The 18126-nt window shown below is 38.7% G+C and overlaps 1 protein-coding gene across 10 annotated transcripts in view; it reads right to left on the bottom strand.

Moving 5' to 3' along the window:
• Positions 1-18126, bottom strand: part of chl1b (cell adhesion molecule L1-like b) — a 687190-nt gene that overhangs the window by 213699 nt on the left and 455365 nt on the right. For all 10 annotated transcript variants that reach the window (XM_069936961.1, XM_069936960.1, XM_069936966.1 and 7 more), the window contains one exon: positions 12803-12918. In XM_069936961.1, coding sequence (XP_069793062.1) covers positions 12803-12918 — 116 coding nt within the window. The remainder of the gene's footprint in view (positions 1-12802; positions 12919-18126) is intronic.

Below are 18126 nucleotides of genomic sequence, written 5' to 3'. Positions count from 1 at the left end.
GTAGAAATATCATCCAATTCTACTCTGCTGTCCGTCCATCTAGCTTACTTTTGCAGTCAACTTGGGCCAGATCCTCTCTCATAGCTCTATAATTTCCTTTTTTCCACTGAAATATTGACACACCTGATATCAGCTTCTCCTTTTTGAATTTGAAACTGAACTCAATCATATTATGATCCTAAGAATTCCATTAACTTTTGTTCCCTAATCACCTCAGGTTCATTACCCAGCACCCAATCCAAAACCGCCAATCCCCTGATGGGCTTATCCAAAAAGCCATCCTGTAGGCATTCTGCAAACTCTCTCTCCTGAGTTCCAGTACCTTCCTGACTTTCCCAACTGCTTTTCATGTGAATAGTAACATTTGCTATTTTAAAAATGAGAGTGTCTTCTCCAAATTTAGAGATTTTTTCTAAATTAAAATGAATATATCAACTATATCACTATCCACACTGTTTCCCTGATGATAATAAATTTTGCATTTTTTACCCTTCTTTTCCATTCGGTTTACAGCTATTTCTGGGATGATATCATGAAGGGTGCTGCAAAATATTTGTTTATTTGCTATTTCCTTGGATTAATTTTCATTGCAGTGACCAACATTCATTATTAATTATTTTCTTTTTAAAATATCTAAAGAATCTCTTGCAATTTGTTCTTACATTTCTTTTATTTTTTTATTTTTTTTTTAATTTTTCACACTATAAACCATACTGACCAAAATACATACAGACATTTTTTTCTCTTGAATATACAGTGTCATTTTCTCCCCTTTTCACCCCTCCCTTCCCTCTCTCCCTCACCCCCCTTCCCATTTATTTAAAGTTCAATCTATAAGATACATTAAACCCGTTAAACAATGTCGTCACTTAATAAAAATAAACAGAAATTTTTGTCTTTTACTTTTATATCCTGAGTCAGTTCATTTCGTCGTCTTCTCCTTCTGTCGTTTCTTTTCCAGATTGCTTTACTCTGATATTTTGTCAGTCTTTAGTGCTTTTAGATTTTGTCCAATCTTCCAACCTGACACCTGTCTTTGCACAATTACATTCTTACCTTTCGGTTTGGTATTAAAGATTTTTTTTTTAATGATTTTATTTTCTTTTACGTCCATTTTCAAATTTTGTTGGTTCATTTGTCTCACAGCTTGAGTGGAATTTTAAAACTTTTAGATTATCAATCATTGAACCGTTAATTGTTTTCACATTTTCCAATCCATTTTGTTGAACATCATCTCAGTTTTTCTTTCCCAGACACAATTTATTGTTTTGTTATTTAATATTATAGTTTTTTTTTGTCTCAGTAAAGAATGATCATTCTTGTAACTCGCGTTCAAGACAGCAGCTCCCTTATTTGCTTCAAAATCATTCTGACTAAAATATCAAAGCTTCTACTTTTAACAAGCTCAAAATAAAACAAATTGTCATTGATCACAAGCCAGCATTTTTAATCAGAGTAAAGCAGCATGAAAATTAACATGCTTCCCAAACTACTGGATAAACTTGACCTGTTTTTATGATTTATAATGGGCTAACACACCACATAACTCCGTGTGTAGGGAAATCAAGAAACTCAAGTACCATAGCATCCAACTAAGATTAACATTTCAAAAGTAGTTTGAAATTTCCCTCACATTTAAATCTTCCATTCTGTGGGGGAAAGTGCAGCTGAAAATAACATTCCTCAACTGAAAACCTACTTGAAGGACAAATTGGGAAACAGTCTGAGGTTACCAGAAGAAAGCAGTTTTGAATATGTGATTACAGACACAATAATAATTAAAAGATTTATAACAAACATGTACATCGAACTGCAATAAGCTGTAAACCTAAACAAAAATGGGAACAAGATCTAAACATAAAGATAAAGAATGAAACATGGGAAAAGCTACGCTCCGGAACTATGAGAAATAAAATGAACACGAGGTTACGCATGATACAATATAATTGGTTACACAGGCTATACACCATGCCCCAAAAGTTAAATAAATGGGACCCAACAGTATCAGACAGATGTTTTCGCTGTAAGAAAGAAATGGGAACAACAGTACATGCAATTTAGGCATGTGAGAAAGTGGAAAACTTTTGGGAAGATCTAAACCAGGTATTAAATAAAATCACAAAAAGCAACATACCAAAAAAATCCAGAGATCTTTCTTCGAATTAATATAAGAAGTAAAGAACTTGGTTTCGATTTGGATGGAGCACAAAAAAGATTTATTATGATAGCCTTAGCTGTAGCAAAAAAATGTATTATGTCAACCTGGAAATTAGAAGATAGCCTGAGAATACAACAATGGTACAGTGAAATGAATAAATGTATTCCATTGGAAAAAATAACATATAATTTAAGAAATAACATCACAGTATTCGAACAAATTTGGGAACCGTACATGGAACACAATAGAGAAGTTCTACCGTGGACCTCCACCGCCTAAAATGACAGAAGGAGAAGAAGACGAAATGAACTGACCCAGTATGTAAAAGTAGAAGACACAAATTTCTTGTTTATTTTCATTGTGTGACAACATTGTTTAATGGGTTTAATGTATCATATATTTTGAACGTTGAGTGAGTGGGGAGGGGGGGTGAAGGAGGGAGGGAAGGGAGGGGGAAAAAGGGGAGAAATTGACACTGTATATATTCAAGAGAAAAATGTCTGTATGTATTTTGGTCAATATGGTTCATAGTGTGAAAAATATAAAAAAAAAAGATTTGGATCTGCTAGATTCTAGAATACCAGACATCTAATTTACACACAACAGTGCACACATGGCAACATCTGTCTCACAAGATGGAAATCATCAATTAATAAGGGCCAAGGTCTCACAGATCCCCTGATAAGGGAACATACAATTCAAAGCCTTCTGTGATTGCACAGGGAAGATGCCACCCTGGAAAAACTTACTTCTTATTACTCTGGGTCTGCTCAAGAAAACAAGTGTTTGTCTGGGATCGACACTGAGACTAATAAAGGAGTTTACTTAAAACTTCTCAATAAAACATAAATCTCTAGTTCAATTATTATTCATGAGTTTCAGGTCCCATCACTTCTGACGGAAACTGCATCTAGTAGTTTACAGTATCCGGTGTTGGTCTAGCCATAATTACAAAGGATACTGAAAGATAATAGTTATTCTAAAATTCCATTATTCTTTTTTATTCCATCACACCAGCAAGTTTGAAAAAAGAAATAATTCCAATGGGATTAATGCATTATTGCAATGGATGACCACAATGGTATTAAGATTTGTAGCTCGGCATCTGAACTGAGTATTCCCCAGGTGTCAGCTACAGGCACTGTTTGGATACACTTGACCCCTTTATATACCTAAATACAGGTTAATCAGGAAAATGCATAAAGTAACAAATATATTTCAAAATACTTTGTTAGAATTACAACACTTGTTGTTGTGCCACATTATCAATCTGCACAGCAACTTTATGCAAAACCATCTATTATTTAAAACTATTTCCTAGTTTGCTTAGGAAACATGAGACATTAAAGAAGGCCATAACGATGAAATAGATGACTCCTGCAGATTCACAAATGGAGTGTTGCTTAATTTGGAAGAACTGTTTGAGGCCCCAAGTGGTGGTGAGGAAGGAGGTGTGGGTGAAAGTGTGGCACTTCCTGTGGTCATGGGAGGTGCAAGGGGGTGATACGTAGAAAGGGATGAGTGCATGAGGGGGTCATGGGAGGAGCGGTCACTATAGAAGGCATACAGTGTAGGAAAGGGAAAGATGTGCCTGGTGATGTTATCATGTTATAGGTGAAGGATATTGCGGAGAATAATATGTTGGATACAGAAGCTGGTGGGGTGATAGGTGAGGAAAAGGAAAATCCTGTTTTTTGTTGTATCTGGAGCAGAGGGGGCAATAGTAGATGTGTAGGAAATGGAGGAGGTGTGGGTAAGGGCTAAGTTGATGGTGGTAGAGTGAAAATCACAATTTTTGAAGAAGGTGAACATCTCAGATGATCTAGACTGGAAGACATCAACTTTGGAGCAGATATGATGTAGTCAAAGGAATTGAGAGAAAGGAATAGAATCCTTACAGGGGACATGATGTGAAAAAGTTGAGGTAATTGTGGGAGTTGGTAGGTTTGTATAAAATGTCTCAGGATGTCAAGCGCTGAAGAGCTGGTTCATTCAGAGCCAGCTCTTCAGCGCTTGACGTCCTGTTTTGCGGAAACTGCCAAAATCTTTGGCCTGGAAGTCAGCCTGAAGAAAACTGAGGTCCTCCATCAGCCAGCTCCCCACCATGACTACCAGCCACCCCACATCTCCATCGGGCACACAAGACTCAAAACGGTCAACCAATTTACCTATCTCGGCTGCGCCATTTCATCGGATGCAAGGATCGACAACGAGATAGACAACAGACTCGCCAAGGCAAATAGCGCCTTTGGAAGACTACACAAAAGAGTCTGGAAAAACAACCAACTGAAAAACCTCACAAAGATTAGCGTATACAGAGCCGTTGTCATACCCACACTCCTGTTCGGCTCCGAATCATGGGTCCTCTACCGGCATCACCTACGGCTCCTAGAACGCTTCCACCAGCGTTGAAGTCGCTCCAATGAATGTTGAGGATGGAGCGGAGACATCTCCAACATCGAAATACTCGAGATGGCAGAGGCCAACAGCATCAAATCCACGCTGCTGAAGATCCAACTGCGCTGGGTAGGTCATGTCTCCAGAATGGAGGACCATCGCCTTCCCAAGATCGTGTTATATGGTGAGCTCTCCACTGGCCACTGAGACAGAGGTGCACCAAAGAAGAGGTACAAGGACTGCCTAAAGAAATCTCTTGGTGCCTGCCACATTGACCACCGCCAGTGGGCTGATATCGCCTCAAACCGTGCATCTTGGCACCTCACAGTTTGGCGGGCAGCAACCTCCTTTGAAGAAGACTGCAGAGCCCACCTCACTGACAAAAGACAAAGGAGGAAAAACCCAACACCCAACCCCAACCAACCAATGTTCCCTTGCGATCGCTGCAACCGTGTCTGCCTGTCCCGCATTGGACTTGTCAGCCACAAACGAGCCTGCAGCTGACGTGGACATTACCCCTCCATAAATCTTCGTCCACGAAGCCAAGCCAAAGAGAAGAGATAAAATGTCTATAGAATGTTTGTCTCCTGAAATGGAGACAGAGAAATCAAGAAGGTGGAGAGTATTGCAGGAGATGTACCAAGTGAATTTGAGGTTGGGTGCAAATTAGCAGCAAAGTGAATAATGTTGACAAGCTCATTGTGGGTGCATGAAGAATCATCAATATAGATATCAATGGAGTGAATATAAGATATATATGTATTTTACATATATGTTTGGAATTATATCTGCAATTTATTGAAACTATTGTGACAGATTATGTTGTATTTTATATTGGATATAGATATGTTTTTGGGAGATAAATTGTGGCAGGTTTTTAGTGTAGGTCACATACAAACACTTCAAAACAGATCTCATTTAAAATTCTGGAGCTCTGCTCAAGCCAGACAGTCCAACTCCAAGTGCCTTGGCAAAAGCTTTGGGGAAAATCTATAGGGACTTCACTAATGGATTATTGTTTTGAAAAGCAACAGATGAAAGAACTCAGAGGATTAGGTTTGGACCTGCAGGCTGGCTGAGTGCAGTTTGCTGTTCTAAGAGGATTATGTGGTTTTGCAAGGAGAGAGAGTTAAGCAGGTTTGTGTGTGTGTGTGTGTGTGTGTGTGTGTGTGTGTGTGTGTGTGTGTGTGTGTGTGTGTGTGTGTGTGTGTGTGTGTGTGTGTGTGTGTGTGTGTGTGTGTGTGTGTGCGTGTGTGTGTGTGAGTGAGTGTGTGTGAGTGAGAGAGAGAGAGAATTCAGTTTTCCATTTCTACATGTTCAACAGCAGCCGTTGGGACTGGAACAGGTCAAGCTGGCAAGCTTGTGGAAAAAAAACATTTTGAAGATGGGTTGTAAGTTCTTAGTTCAGCCTGGTCAAACCCCTTGTGGTCCACACAAGAGGAGAGGACTGGCTGCCTAATGTTTCACTTGAAATAAGGGAAACACAAAGAAACTCTGTGGTGACTTGAAAGAAAGAGGTCATCATCTTGAAAACCCTGATGGGGCAAGTTTCTTCAGCAAGGTAAATCGACATAACTGATTAAAAGGAATCTGTTTGTGTCTAGCGAACAACAAATCTCTCTCTGAAAACTGACAAGAACCTTCCTGAGCAGTAATCATTTACCTTTCAATCACCAAAGCCTGGTGAAATTCATAAATGTTAAATTTTGTGCACAGTATAAGAATTACCTGCAACCAATGAACGTGGAGGAGTGAGAAGTGAGATTAGACTATGAATCAAATAACTTTTCTGAACTTACACACACATACATGTGCACTTAGAATTAGAAGGGGGTTTAGTTAGTCAATAGTGATAAGTTAAAGTGTGATTCTGTTTCTATGTTTAAAAATAATTAAAAACAACTCTTGTTTAGATAACCATTTGTCTTGGAGAATTTCTGTTGCTGCTGGGTTTTGGGGTCATCTGGGCTCGTAACAACATTCTATTGGTAAAAAAGAGAAAAGAGACATGGAGGCAATTTGCATAAATACAAAGGAATGAAAGCCCTGAGTCAATCTTTAAAAAAAAAATGATAATAATTCAATCTTTGGAGGAAGGGAAAAATATTTTCCCCATGAAACAGCAATCTTTTTCTCTAACTAGGTGAGTTATGTGGTGAAACACGAAAGCCTGCAGACGCTGCAATTGCAGTTAAAACACTCCAAAATGCTGGAGGAACTCAGGCAGTCTTTCAGCATTCATAAAAGACAAAGATATATTGCCAATGTTTCAGGTCTGAGCCCTCCTTCAAGGAATAAGCAGATTGAGCCAAAAGCAGGAAATCTCAGAACTCAGATAATGCTGGCTGGGGGAGAATCCAGGCCAACAAAAGGTATTAATTGGATATGATAAGGGGAGACAGACAAAAAGGGAAAGAGGCAGAGCTGGGGGAAGATGGTGGGGAAGAAGTGGGAGGTGGGTGGGTGGGGGTTAATGAAAGCCAGAGAAGTCAATATTGATGCCATTCGGTTGGAGGGTGACCAGTCGGAAGATTAGGTGCCGTTCCTTCACTTTGCAGGTGGTCTTAGTCTGGCAGCAGCTGAGAACATGGACAGACATGTCAGCAAGGGAATGTGATGGGGAATTGAAATGGGTGGCCACAGAGAGATCCATGGTATTGCGGTGGACAGAATCGAGGTGCTCACAAAGCAACACAGAAATGGTAGAGGAACTCAGCCAGGCTCGCAGTGTCCATTGGAGTTAAAGATATATTACCAATGTTTTGGGTCTGAGCCCTTCTTCAAGGTATAAGCAAAAAGCAGGCAGACATCTGAGCTGAAAGCTGGGGAAGAATCGAAGGAGCAGGAGTACAGAACAATAGACAAAATGTGTTGATGAATATGATGAGGAAAAGTGCGAATTGATAATGATACTCATGTGATGGCTGATTCCAATGTGAATAAGAGGCTCATGTTAAGTTATACTCCTGCAATTTATTTACTTCTTTGTTATTAAGATCTTTATGATGACGGAAGTATAACAACTTCTGACCACATCCAAACACTTTTATTGGTGTGAGCAAAAGAATTCTCTCAGTAAGATGATGAAATTAAAATTTTCTTTAATTACAATTCTTTGTTTGGTGTAATGTCTTATTCAGTATCTTATGAAAGGTTTCAAAATATTTTATTCACTTTTGGATGAGATCACTACCATCCCAATCAGCATTTTTATTTTACCCATCTTATTGCCTCTCTGAAAATGCTGTGGAAATACTGCAGTGTTATTGTTTTGGGAGATCCAAGATTTTGATCCAATGAAATAAAGAAAAAATGATGAATTTCAGGAATTTAAGTAATCAGGGGGCACCCAGATTGATTAATGATTTATAATGATAAATTTCTAGGTCAACCATCCTTTTTTTCTCCAACAAATAAAAGGTTGTATTGATTTTCCTTGTGCTTTCTGGATGAAGTGTAACATTTTGCATTACTTTTCATATCAACATGTGAAATAAATAATACTGCAGCAAGGCTTAAAAATACTTTGTGGTATATAAAGCACAATGTTTGCTCTGCAAAGCAAGATTATCAACCAGGAAAACTTCTGAAACATCATTTTTGTTCCACTCCCAAATGCATTATTTGCTGTTTACGGGAAATTTCAAGGGTTTCTTTTTAATGAAATGGTTCATCATTATTGAAATGTAGCATTTGAATATGCTTTTGGGGAACTATTACAAGTTCAAATTTCATTTAGTGACTGTCATTTTAAGGATTAGGGCAAGCTGCAACCATTTGCAGCTTGTGGCGAGATGGAGTGGTACTATTAAGTATTGACTATAAACAAAAGTTAATACTCTGGAAGAAGAAAAGAATAATGGTTGTTTTTCAGGAAAAGCAGATGGTTAGGGTGTTTTGTGATTGACAGATGTGATTGGGACACTGAATGAAACAGGATTCATTATTGATCAGCCAGCCACCTGCTGAAAACAGAGGTAAAGTGACTGTGTAAAATGGACAATTCTCCTGAATGTCCCTATTAGGGGAATAATTGAACCATCATGGACCATCGTAATGGTAATTTTGATTGACCCATATCTGGATAAAGGAATCAGGAGAATTGGTTCATTGGATTGTGACCATTACGATGGTCATTTTGTTTGACCCATGCCTGACCCATGACCTGGAAGTCACACACATTGTTTCCCCTATGGAAGAAAGAAGGGAGTTGTGTGAATCATTTGTATGAAAGGACATTTCTCTAGAAGCAACTCGACAAAAATTTGTGAGTTTCTGGCAGTCTGATCACTCAGTCTCTCTCGCCTCCTTCCTGATTACTTCTGTGCATCAGTTGATAAGTTGGAGTTTCAACACAGGATTTCTAAGACCTGAAATTTGGAATGACTTTCCAAAATTGTGCCTAAGCTGTAATGGTTTGGGTATCACACACATACATCTGAGCATAGTTGGGGTTAATTATTATTAGTAATTAGAAATAAATATATTGTTTTAAAAATAACACTGTCTTGGTGACTTCCTATTTCTGCTGGCCTATGATGGACCAGGAACATTTGGCAGTAGTCTATTCCTGTCCAGTGATTCACCACCAGCAAATTCTGGCTGTAAACTAACTTCCAGGAAACTCCTTTTATTTTTGTGGCTCTGAGTGTCAATATGTGTTTGACTATCCAGTCCTTTATAGTTCTTTCCATGCTTTCCTCTTTCATTTACAATCGTTTTTGAGAAAGAGAGTGATGAGAGATGAAGAAGGAAGCAATGGATCATCGGCAGCTTGTAATTCAGAAGGTTTTGTAAAATGAGAGGGTACTGCTATTCAAGGAAAAAGATTGAGGACCAGGTTACTTTCTGGTGTCTAATGCTACCACAGATCTCAGATTTGAAATGACCAGAAACATTATCCAGGCAGGTTACTCACCAATGTCAACTGAAAAATTACAATGTCGTCTTTTTAAAATCATATTTTCAATTTGCTGGCAAGGCTTCATTTTGTTGTTATTGGCCTTGATGTTTTTGGATTAGATAGCCTAATGTGGATTCCTTTGAGATGGGAGGTGGGAAAAATTACAAGGGAAAACACATACAGTAATTCTGATTAATATTTGCTGCAGATATCTTTGACAACACTGTGAGTGATTCCACGGAATCCATGCTGTCAATGCCATTGCCTGCCAGCACACATCACTATCATGATGGACCCAGAGCCCTCCTCCGGCTCCTTGTTTGCCTTGAATATCATCAGCTTTCCACCACCCATACTGCAACATTGGGGCAGTAAAACATAGAAGCACTAGCTCAGATATTGGCAAGCAGAAGATAGACACAAAATGCATTCATCAGGGTGATCAGTTAACATTTATAATATATGCCGCAAACAAGGACTCAGTGGGTCAGGCAACATCCATGGGTAGAAACGATCAACCCTTCATTGAGTAGGAAGGGATTAAAACAAGTATATCAAGGGGATAAAAATAAAAGGCATAGAATTTGAGAAGAGCTGAGGTGATAGGGTCTTAGACAGCAGGTTGGAGAGGAAGAGAGACCATGGAGGTGGGAGGGAAAATGTTTGAGAGAAAAGAGCCAGAGTAGATAAAGGAGAAATCAAAACAGTGGAATCAGACAGAGGTGGGAGCTACTTAAAACTAGAAAAATCAAAGTTCTTGCCACTGGGTTTAAGGATATCCAGGAGGAATATGATGCAATGTTCTTCAAGTTTATATTTGACCAACAATATATATGTCTGTGTGGGAGTGGTGACTGGAATTGAAATGATTAACCCAGTGGTTCGCAACCATTTTCTTTCCACTCAGATCCTACTTTAAGCAATCCCTATGCTTTTGCTGCTCTGTGATTAGTAAGGGATTGCTTAAGGTGGTATGAGAGTGGGAAGGAAAGGTTGAGAATCACTGCTCTAGACCCAATTGTTAATGAAGTATTTTGCTTGAGAAAAGTTGTCATTGGCCCATTTACTTTGGAGTTATGAAACTGTGCACATAATGAGTCAATTAGATACAATTACAACTGGTTTTCAAATTTTTTCTTTCCATCCACAAGCCACCTTAAGGAATCCCTTACTAATCACAGAAACATGGCATAGAGAATTCTTAAAGTGGCATGTTTGTGAAAAGAAAAATGTATAGAACCACTGGGAGTTCTAGCTTCAACCCATAGACAGAGCTCAGATTTTTGGCAAAGTATTTGGTCTCACCAATGTCAAGAAGGCCACGTGGAATTCACCAAAAGGAATCGATTAGGATGGAAGATGTTTTTGTGAAGCTCTGCCTCACTTGGTAAGTCTGTTTATGACTCTGGATGGAGAGGGGGACAATATTTTCACTTTCTGTGATTATAGTGGGAAATACTCGAGGGGGCAGAAGGATGGATGAGGAGGGAAGAGCAGACCTAGGCATCTTGGAGAGACTAATCCATTTAAAAGAGTCTAGTCTGGGGATGGGAGGGTTAGATGAGGCTAGTGGTTGGATTGCTCTGAAGTTGGCAGAAATGTTGGAAAGTTGAGTGTGCAGACTGATGGGGTGGGAAAATGAGGACCAAAGGCACTCTGTCCTGTTCTACCTGGATGGAGGTGAGGTGAGGACAAAGGTATAAGAAAATATGGAGACTAAGATGTCCAAGAAGGGGAGAGAGGTGTCAGAAACTGTTCAGCTATACAGTATGTAAGGATTTGGAGGAAACAGGAGTCCAAGAGAAGGTGCGAAGTGTATGGCCAGTTCTGCCACACAGAGCAAAGTGTTAGACAGTGTGGACTAAACAACTGTGTTCAAGAAGGTAGCAGATGGAGAATGGATGTGTAAAAGGATTGCACATCCAATGGCAAGGATGAAAATCTCAATGTGTCTGCTTTTTGGCATGGTTTGATTAATGCATTTGGTTTGGAAAAGTGGAGAAGTGATTTTTTTTTGTGCTTCATTGATGGGGAAACCAGTGAACAATAATCTTAACATACCTTTTTCTCTGAAACTAGATTGATAACTCTTCATTCAAATGATTGGGAACTCCAATCTCTTTACTGCACTGGCTGGCATGGATTTGCAAAGACCAAATCCCCAGTGTAATAATAAGAAATCCATTTTGATTGTATCAATCTGGACAGCACTTAGAGGCCTGCAATAGAGTGCCATGACAGATAGAAAGATGCTTGAGACTCAACACCCTGGACTAACAATATGTTTACATGAGAGGAGAATTTGCTCACCTGCCAGTGGCTGAAAGCTGGCAATTTCTTTCGGAATTGCCTGTCACAGCTAGTTTGACTCGGTCTTCTCAACTGATCCATTTCTTTCTTGCAACTCCTAATACATTTTGTAATATGTTTATCAAAATTTCTCCTCCATGCTGTGGACCTCCAGGAACAAATATATTGATTGTGGTGCAAGAAAGCATAAGGAAGGTGGGGTTGGTAGCCATGGAATTATCTCAAATTAATGACAAAATGTCACTCCAACAGCCATTTGGAAGTCTGAGGCATCTCCTCTGATCTTGCTTTCATTGGTTATTTCCCATATAATGGACAAATTTGGAGACATGGTACTATCATAGAATAAAGCAGAACTGATTGCAATTCAAAGTTTAACTTTAAAATTTTCCCCCAATATTTTACTTTTCATCCTGCCGCCTCTACCATGCCAGAAAGTACTTCTGCAGATTTTTTTTTTTTTTTGCAGTGATGACAAAGCAGTTTGATGAGGGCAATGTGGTGGACCTTGTCTACGCAGAAAGAGTCTCACCTGTTTGGCTGGTCCGGAAGGTCAGATGACATGGAATCCAGGGTGAGTGAACCTGACACTAGAAACAAGGCAATTTTTTTGAGGTATCAATGACAACTTGTTTGTTGGTTATTGAATGCTGAAGCAGAAATAAATGTCTCTGGGCCCTAAATAAAACTTCTTTCCTATTTTATCAAAACATAAGGAGGGGATGCCTTTTTAATGAGAACAGTATTGCTTTTTACTATGGTAACCACATTTTTCATTTGTAATTAAATAGGTCTTGGTCGCACACAAAGTCCTGTGAAGTTGAAAATGATATATTACCATGACTTCACACAACTTATTTAACTTTGATAATTATAGATTTCTTGCTGTGAAATCCAAGAGGATTATACATGCACATGATCAGCTACATTCATGAAGTTATTTGTTAAAGTTAACAAATACATTTTTTATCTGCATCACCTCCATAATAACACAGACTTGTATAAACGCGTATAAAATGGAGATGAGAGCCTACCTTATAACCTCCCAGATGTCCGCGAATGTATTCTTTTGGTACTTCTGACCAAGTGACTTTAATTAAAGTACTATTCATGATTTTAGCAGCAACATTCAAAGGAGCGACTTCAGGAACTGTTGAAACAAATACAGGATCGTGAAATTATTTTAGGAGACTATGAAATAAGGCAAAGTTTTACTTAGTTATTATGTTGTCCTTGGAACTTACTTAAATCACTGGTTGTACAAATTTATCAGGTGTCATCATACATAAGGACTAAATTCTCAAGTAATATTTTTCATGATAACATCGCAATCTATTTTTCTCTTTCAGTTGGAAATTCTTGAACAAACTTGATAATGACAATTGAGCACAATTAACTTAATTTTCATTTAGTTGAACAAATATGACTGATGTTAATTATTGCTTAAAATTGTTTAATCACCCCTATTTAAGGATGGTATTGAAAATTGGCCATTGATCCAGCAGCTTAGAATGAACTAAAATAAAATTCAAATATGGTTGCACATTATTGGTGCGATATTTTAAAACTTATATGACTGCTTCAAACTAAAGTTTATTCATTTTCTATTACCTGCCTCATGGGGGAAATTTATGTAGCAATCTGCAATTGAAGAAGTGCTGAGGAGTTAAAGACAGCTTTTCATCAGATTAACTAAACTTCCTCCTCACGTTCTGGCCTTAGAAGTAGGAATTAATAAAAGATGTTAATTTCATCGACTGAGCAGTGTGTCACGAGGATCATTTTAATGAGCTTTCGATTTGAATCAAAAAAGAAAACAAGGTGCAATCCATCAAGTATTAGGAAATATTCATTGAAAAAAGTTGTTTGTAACCAAAAGATTGTTTTTGCAGAGATGCACTCACAAAGTCTACTTGAACAGTTCATATTGTCAACTCACATCATATTTGCGAATGAGAGAAAATACAAAGTTTTGCTTTGGAGGTAAAGTGCTCACGTCTGAAATAGCCTGGGTTAGGTTGACATTATGATGCCATTCAGCCCACAAGGTCCAGACTAGCTCATGCCTGAGCTAGTTCCCTTATTTTCAATAAAGCTTGCAACTTTTTTTCATCTGCATTGTCACCAAGCCAATCAACTTTCTGATTCCTTTCGCACTTACCTGCACTGAGGTTTAAATCAGTGGTTCTCAGCCTTTTTCTTTCCACTCACATATCACTTTAAATAATCCCTAAGCCATCGGTGCTCTGTGATTAGTAAGGGATTGTTTAAGGTGGTATGTGAGTGAGAAAGAAAGGTTGAGGACCATTGCCCTAGACCCAATTGTTACTGAAATATTTTGCTTGAGAAAGTTGTCATTGGGCCATTTATGAAACTTTGCACTTAACGAGTCAATTAGGTACGAGTAAAACAGTGGTTTTTCAAACTTTTTCTTTCCACTCACATACCAACTTAAGCAATCCCTTATTAACCACAGAGCACCTATGGTATAGGGATTACTTAAAAATGGTATGTGAATGGAAAGAAAAAAGGTTGAGAAAAACTAGTTTAATTGCTCATGTTATGGTTGCATTGGAACAGCTTGGGAGATGTACAAGACTTCAGGATTGATGTTATCTTGTCCTGCAGTCTTTGCAGCATCCAGTGCCCTCAGTTTGGGCCAAAAATGAGTTCCATGATTTTTTTTCTTCTAAGAAACTGGATCATCTCCTCTGGATGAACATGCTTGTCAATGCTTCAGCCTTGTCTTTCAGACCGACATGCAGTGCCTGACAATTGTTCCTGAAGCCTTCTCCTCCTTCCCCGGTTAGTTGTTTAATTATCCATCATCATTCATGAACAGAAGTAGCAAATCACCCTCTCGACAAGAGTCTACACACTTTGAGATGCACTTCATTCTACAATCACATTTGTAGTGCAATCAACATTGGTGACAAGCATTCCCTTCTGGAAAGAAATGTATACTGAAAAAGTATCTGATGCCTGCAGGTCTAATGAAGTGTGAACATAGTTAACTGCATGAAAGTCTGTTCATCGCTTGCCATGAATTGTTGTGAACAATTAGAGACCACACATTGATTTTAAATTACATGGATAAAATGTTTTGCAAATATTATTTAAAACAGAAGAATATTTTAACTTTCAGTATTTTTAAATCTATTAGCAGAAAACTCTACAATGCAAAGTGCTTCATTGAAGAAGTTGTTGGGACATTTTCTCTTTTGGACCCAACAAAATATATCTAACAATATATTGCAGCTGAACAAGAGATTATTTTATTTAATATAATTGGAGATATTTATTACAGCATAGATGTTCACTCTAAGTTGATGTAAAACTCCCTGAAAATAATGACCCCTTTTTATGATGTTCTATAATACTGATTCTTGTAAATACAACTGTTCACCAGTAATTCTGCTTCCAACAGATGGTGTCCATAAGACGATGAAAAATATGCAAAACGGTACAACTCTTTATCAGTCTACATCAACAGAATAAATAAAGAAAAACAATATGGAAAAATAAATGCTTTTTCAGATGATATTCAAGTGAATATCCCCATCAGGAAAGAGATATAGATGCCACAAGACTGACACCACCAGGCTCAGGAACAACTGCTACCCTCCATCATCAGACTCCTCAACAACACACTCAACTAGAGACTCTTTTAAGGACTCTTACTTATGCAATTTATTTTCTTTTGGGCTCTCTGTATTGCACAGCTAGTTTGTTTACATTTGTTATCTGTTTACAGTTCTTTTATTTGTTTACACTGTGTAGTGTTTATTTTTTCCACTACCAATTAGTGATAACTGCCACGCCCACAGGAAACAGAAATCTCAGGGTTGTATGTGATGTCATGTATGTACCAAAGAAAAGGTACAAGGACTGCCTAAAGAAATCTCTTGGTGCCTGCCACATTGACCACCGCCAGTGGGCTGATAACGCCTCAAACCGTGCATCTTGGCGCCTCACAGTTCGGCGGGCAGCAACCTCCTTTGAAGAAGACCGCAGAGCCCACCTCACTGACAAAAGGCAAAGGAGGAAAAACCCAACACCCAACCCCAACCCACCAATTTTCCCCTGCAACCGCTGCAACCGTGTCTGCCTGTCCCGCATCGGACTTGTCAGCCACAAACGAGCCTGCAGCTGACGTGGACTTTTTACCCCCTCCATAAATCTTCGTCCGCGAAGCCAAGCCAAAGAAGACTCTGACGATCAAAATGCTTAATTGAATTAACAAAGTCAAAATATTCTTTAAAATGATCACAATTTAAAAATCAACATTTTTTTTATACATGCATAAAATTAAATTGTGAAGATGATAAAGAGGGGGGAAAAAAACCATTTGCTTTAACGCCAAAAAATCCAATTAAATGCATGACTAAACCCATTATAGATTGCTTAGATCAGACTGATCCAAGTAATTTCACTTCCAGGAAGTGTTCTGGATGTTAATACTCCCAGGAGAAGCATAGATAGCCATCTTGTGAATGGGATTTATCCATCAGCCCCGCTGTCAGCCAGTAGAATTGGCGGAAAAGATTTTAGTAAATTATTTTTGGCATTCAGAATTTATTGTCATGAACATGTGTCACAGAATTTAGTTGGTACAGCAGCATCATGAGTTAAAAAAATTGCTATAAATCACATATTTTTGGAAATAAATAAATTAGTTCAAAAAGAAAAAGTGAGGTAGTGGTTCATTGTCCTTTCAGAATCTGATGACAGAGGGGAAGAAGCTGTTTTTGTGCCATTCGATGTTTGTCTCAGGCTCCTGTACCTCCTTCCTGATGGTAGCAGTGAGAAGAGGGCATGATCTTGGTGGTGAGGGTCTTTGACGATAGAAACTACTTTGCTGATGCACCACCTCTTGTAGAAGTCCTTAATGGAGTGAAGACTAATGCTCATGATGGTGCTGGCTGAGTTCATAATTCTCTGTAATTGAAAAACACACAAATGGTGGAGGAACTCAACCAGCCTTTCAGCGTCCATAAAAGACAAAGCTATATTGCTGATGTTTCGGTCTGCAATGAGCTGAAAGCAGGAAATCTCAGAACTCAGACAATGCTGGGTGGGGGAGGTATTCGGACCAACCAAAGGTGTTGATTGGATATGATAAGGGTAAGAGGTGAGAATTTATCATGTCTGTGCAAAAGGAGACCGGAAGGGAGAGACAAAGCATGGGGAAGGTGGGGGGTTTTAATGAAAGATAGATTTCAGACTTCAGATTTATTGTCAGAGTACATACGTAGTACAGAGAAGTCCATATTAATATCAACCAGTTGGAGGGTGCCCAATCAGAAGTAAGGTGTTAAATTTTAATTTTTAAAAACATTTCAGACATACAGCACGGTAACCGTATTTCAGCCCATGCATCTGTGCCGCCTAACTTACACCCAATTAACCTAAACCCCAGGTATTTTTGTTTTGAATGGTGGGAGGAAACCGGAGCCCCCTGGGGAAAACCCACGCAGACAGTGAGAATGTACTGTGTCAGGTTATGTTGTGTTTGTATTGTATGTAGATATGTTTTTGGGAGATAAATTATGGCAGGTTTTTTAGTGTAGGCCACATAAAAACACTTCAAAACAGATCTCATTTGGAATGCTGGAGTTCTTCTCAATCCAGACAGGGCAGCTCCTGGGGGTCTTTGCAAAAGCTTTGGGGAGTGCCCAAGATACTTCACTAATAGATTGTTGTTTTGAAAAGCAACAGATGAAAGAGATCGGAATAGTAGTTCGGAGTCGCCGGCTATGTGGAGTGCAGCTTATTGTTCTAAGAAGGTCATGTGGATTTGCAAGAAGAAATAGTAAAACAGGCTTTTTCTTCAGAGAGAGAGAGAGAGAGAGAGAGAGAGAGAGAATTCAGTTCTGCTGTTCCACAGTCAGCAACAGCAGCTGGGACTGGAACAGGACAAGCTGGAAAACTTGTGGAAAACCCCATTTGGAAGACTGGTTGTGAGTACTTAGTTCAGCCTGGTCAAAGCCCTTGTTGTCCATACAAGTGGAGAGGACGGACTGCCTAATGTTTGACTTGAAATAAGAGAAATAAAAAGGAACTCTATGGTAACCTGAAAGAAAGAGGTTATCATCTGGAAAACCTTAACGAGGCAAGTTTCTTCAGCAAGACACTGAAGTGGCTGATTAAAAAGGATCAGTTTGTGTCCAAGAACAACAAATCTCTCTCTGAAAATCGACAAGAACCTTCCTGAGTGGTACCTGTTTACCTTTCAAGCACCAAAGCCTGATGAACTTTATAAATGTTAAATTCTGTGCACAGTATAAGAATTGCCTGGAACCAGTAAAATTGGAGGAATGAGAAGTGAGATTGGACTGTAAATCAAAGAACATTTTAA

This window comes from Narcine bancroftii, chromosome 5 (genome assembly GCF_036971445.1).
Source record: "Narcine bancroftii isolate sNarBan1 chromosome 5, sNarBan1.hap1, whole genome shotgun sequence".
Lineage (NCBI taxonomy): Eukaryota > Metazoa > Chordata > Chondrichthyes > Torpediniformes > Narcinidae > Narcine > Narcine bancroftii.
Note: the sequence above shows the minus strand (reverse complement) of the source record. Positions and strands in the feature narration are given on the sequence as shown.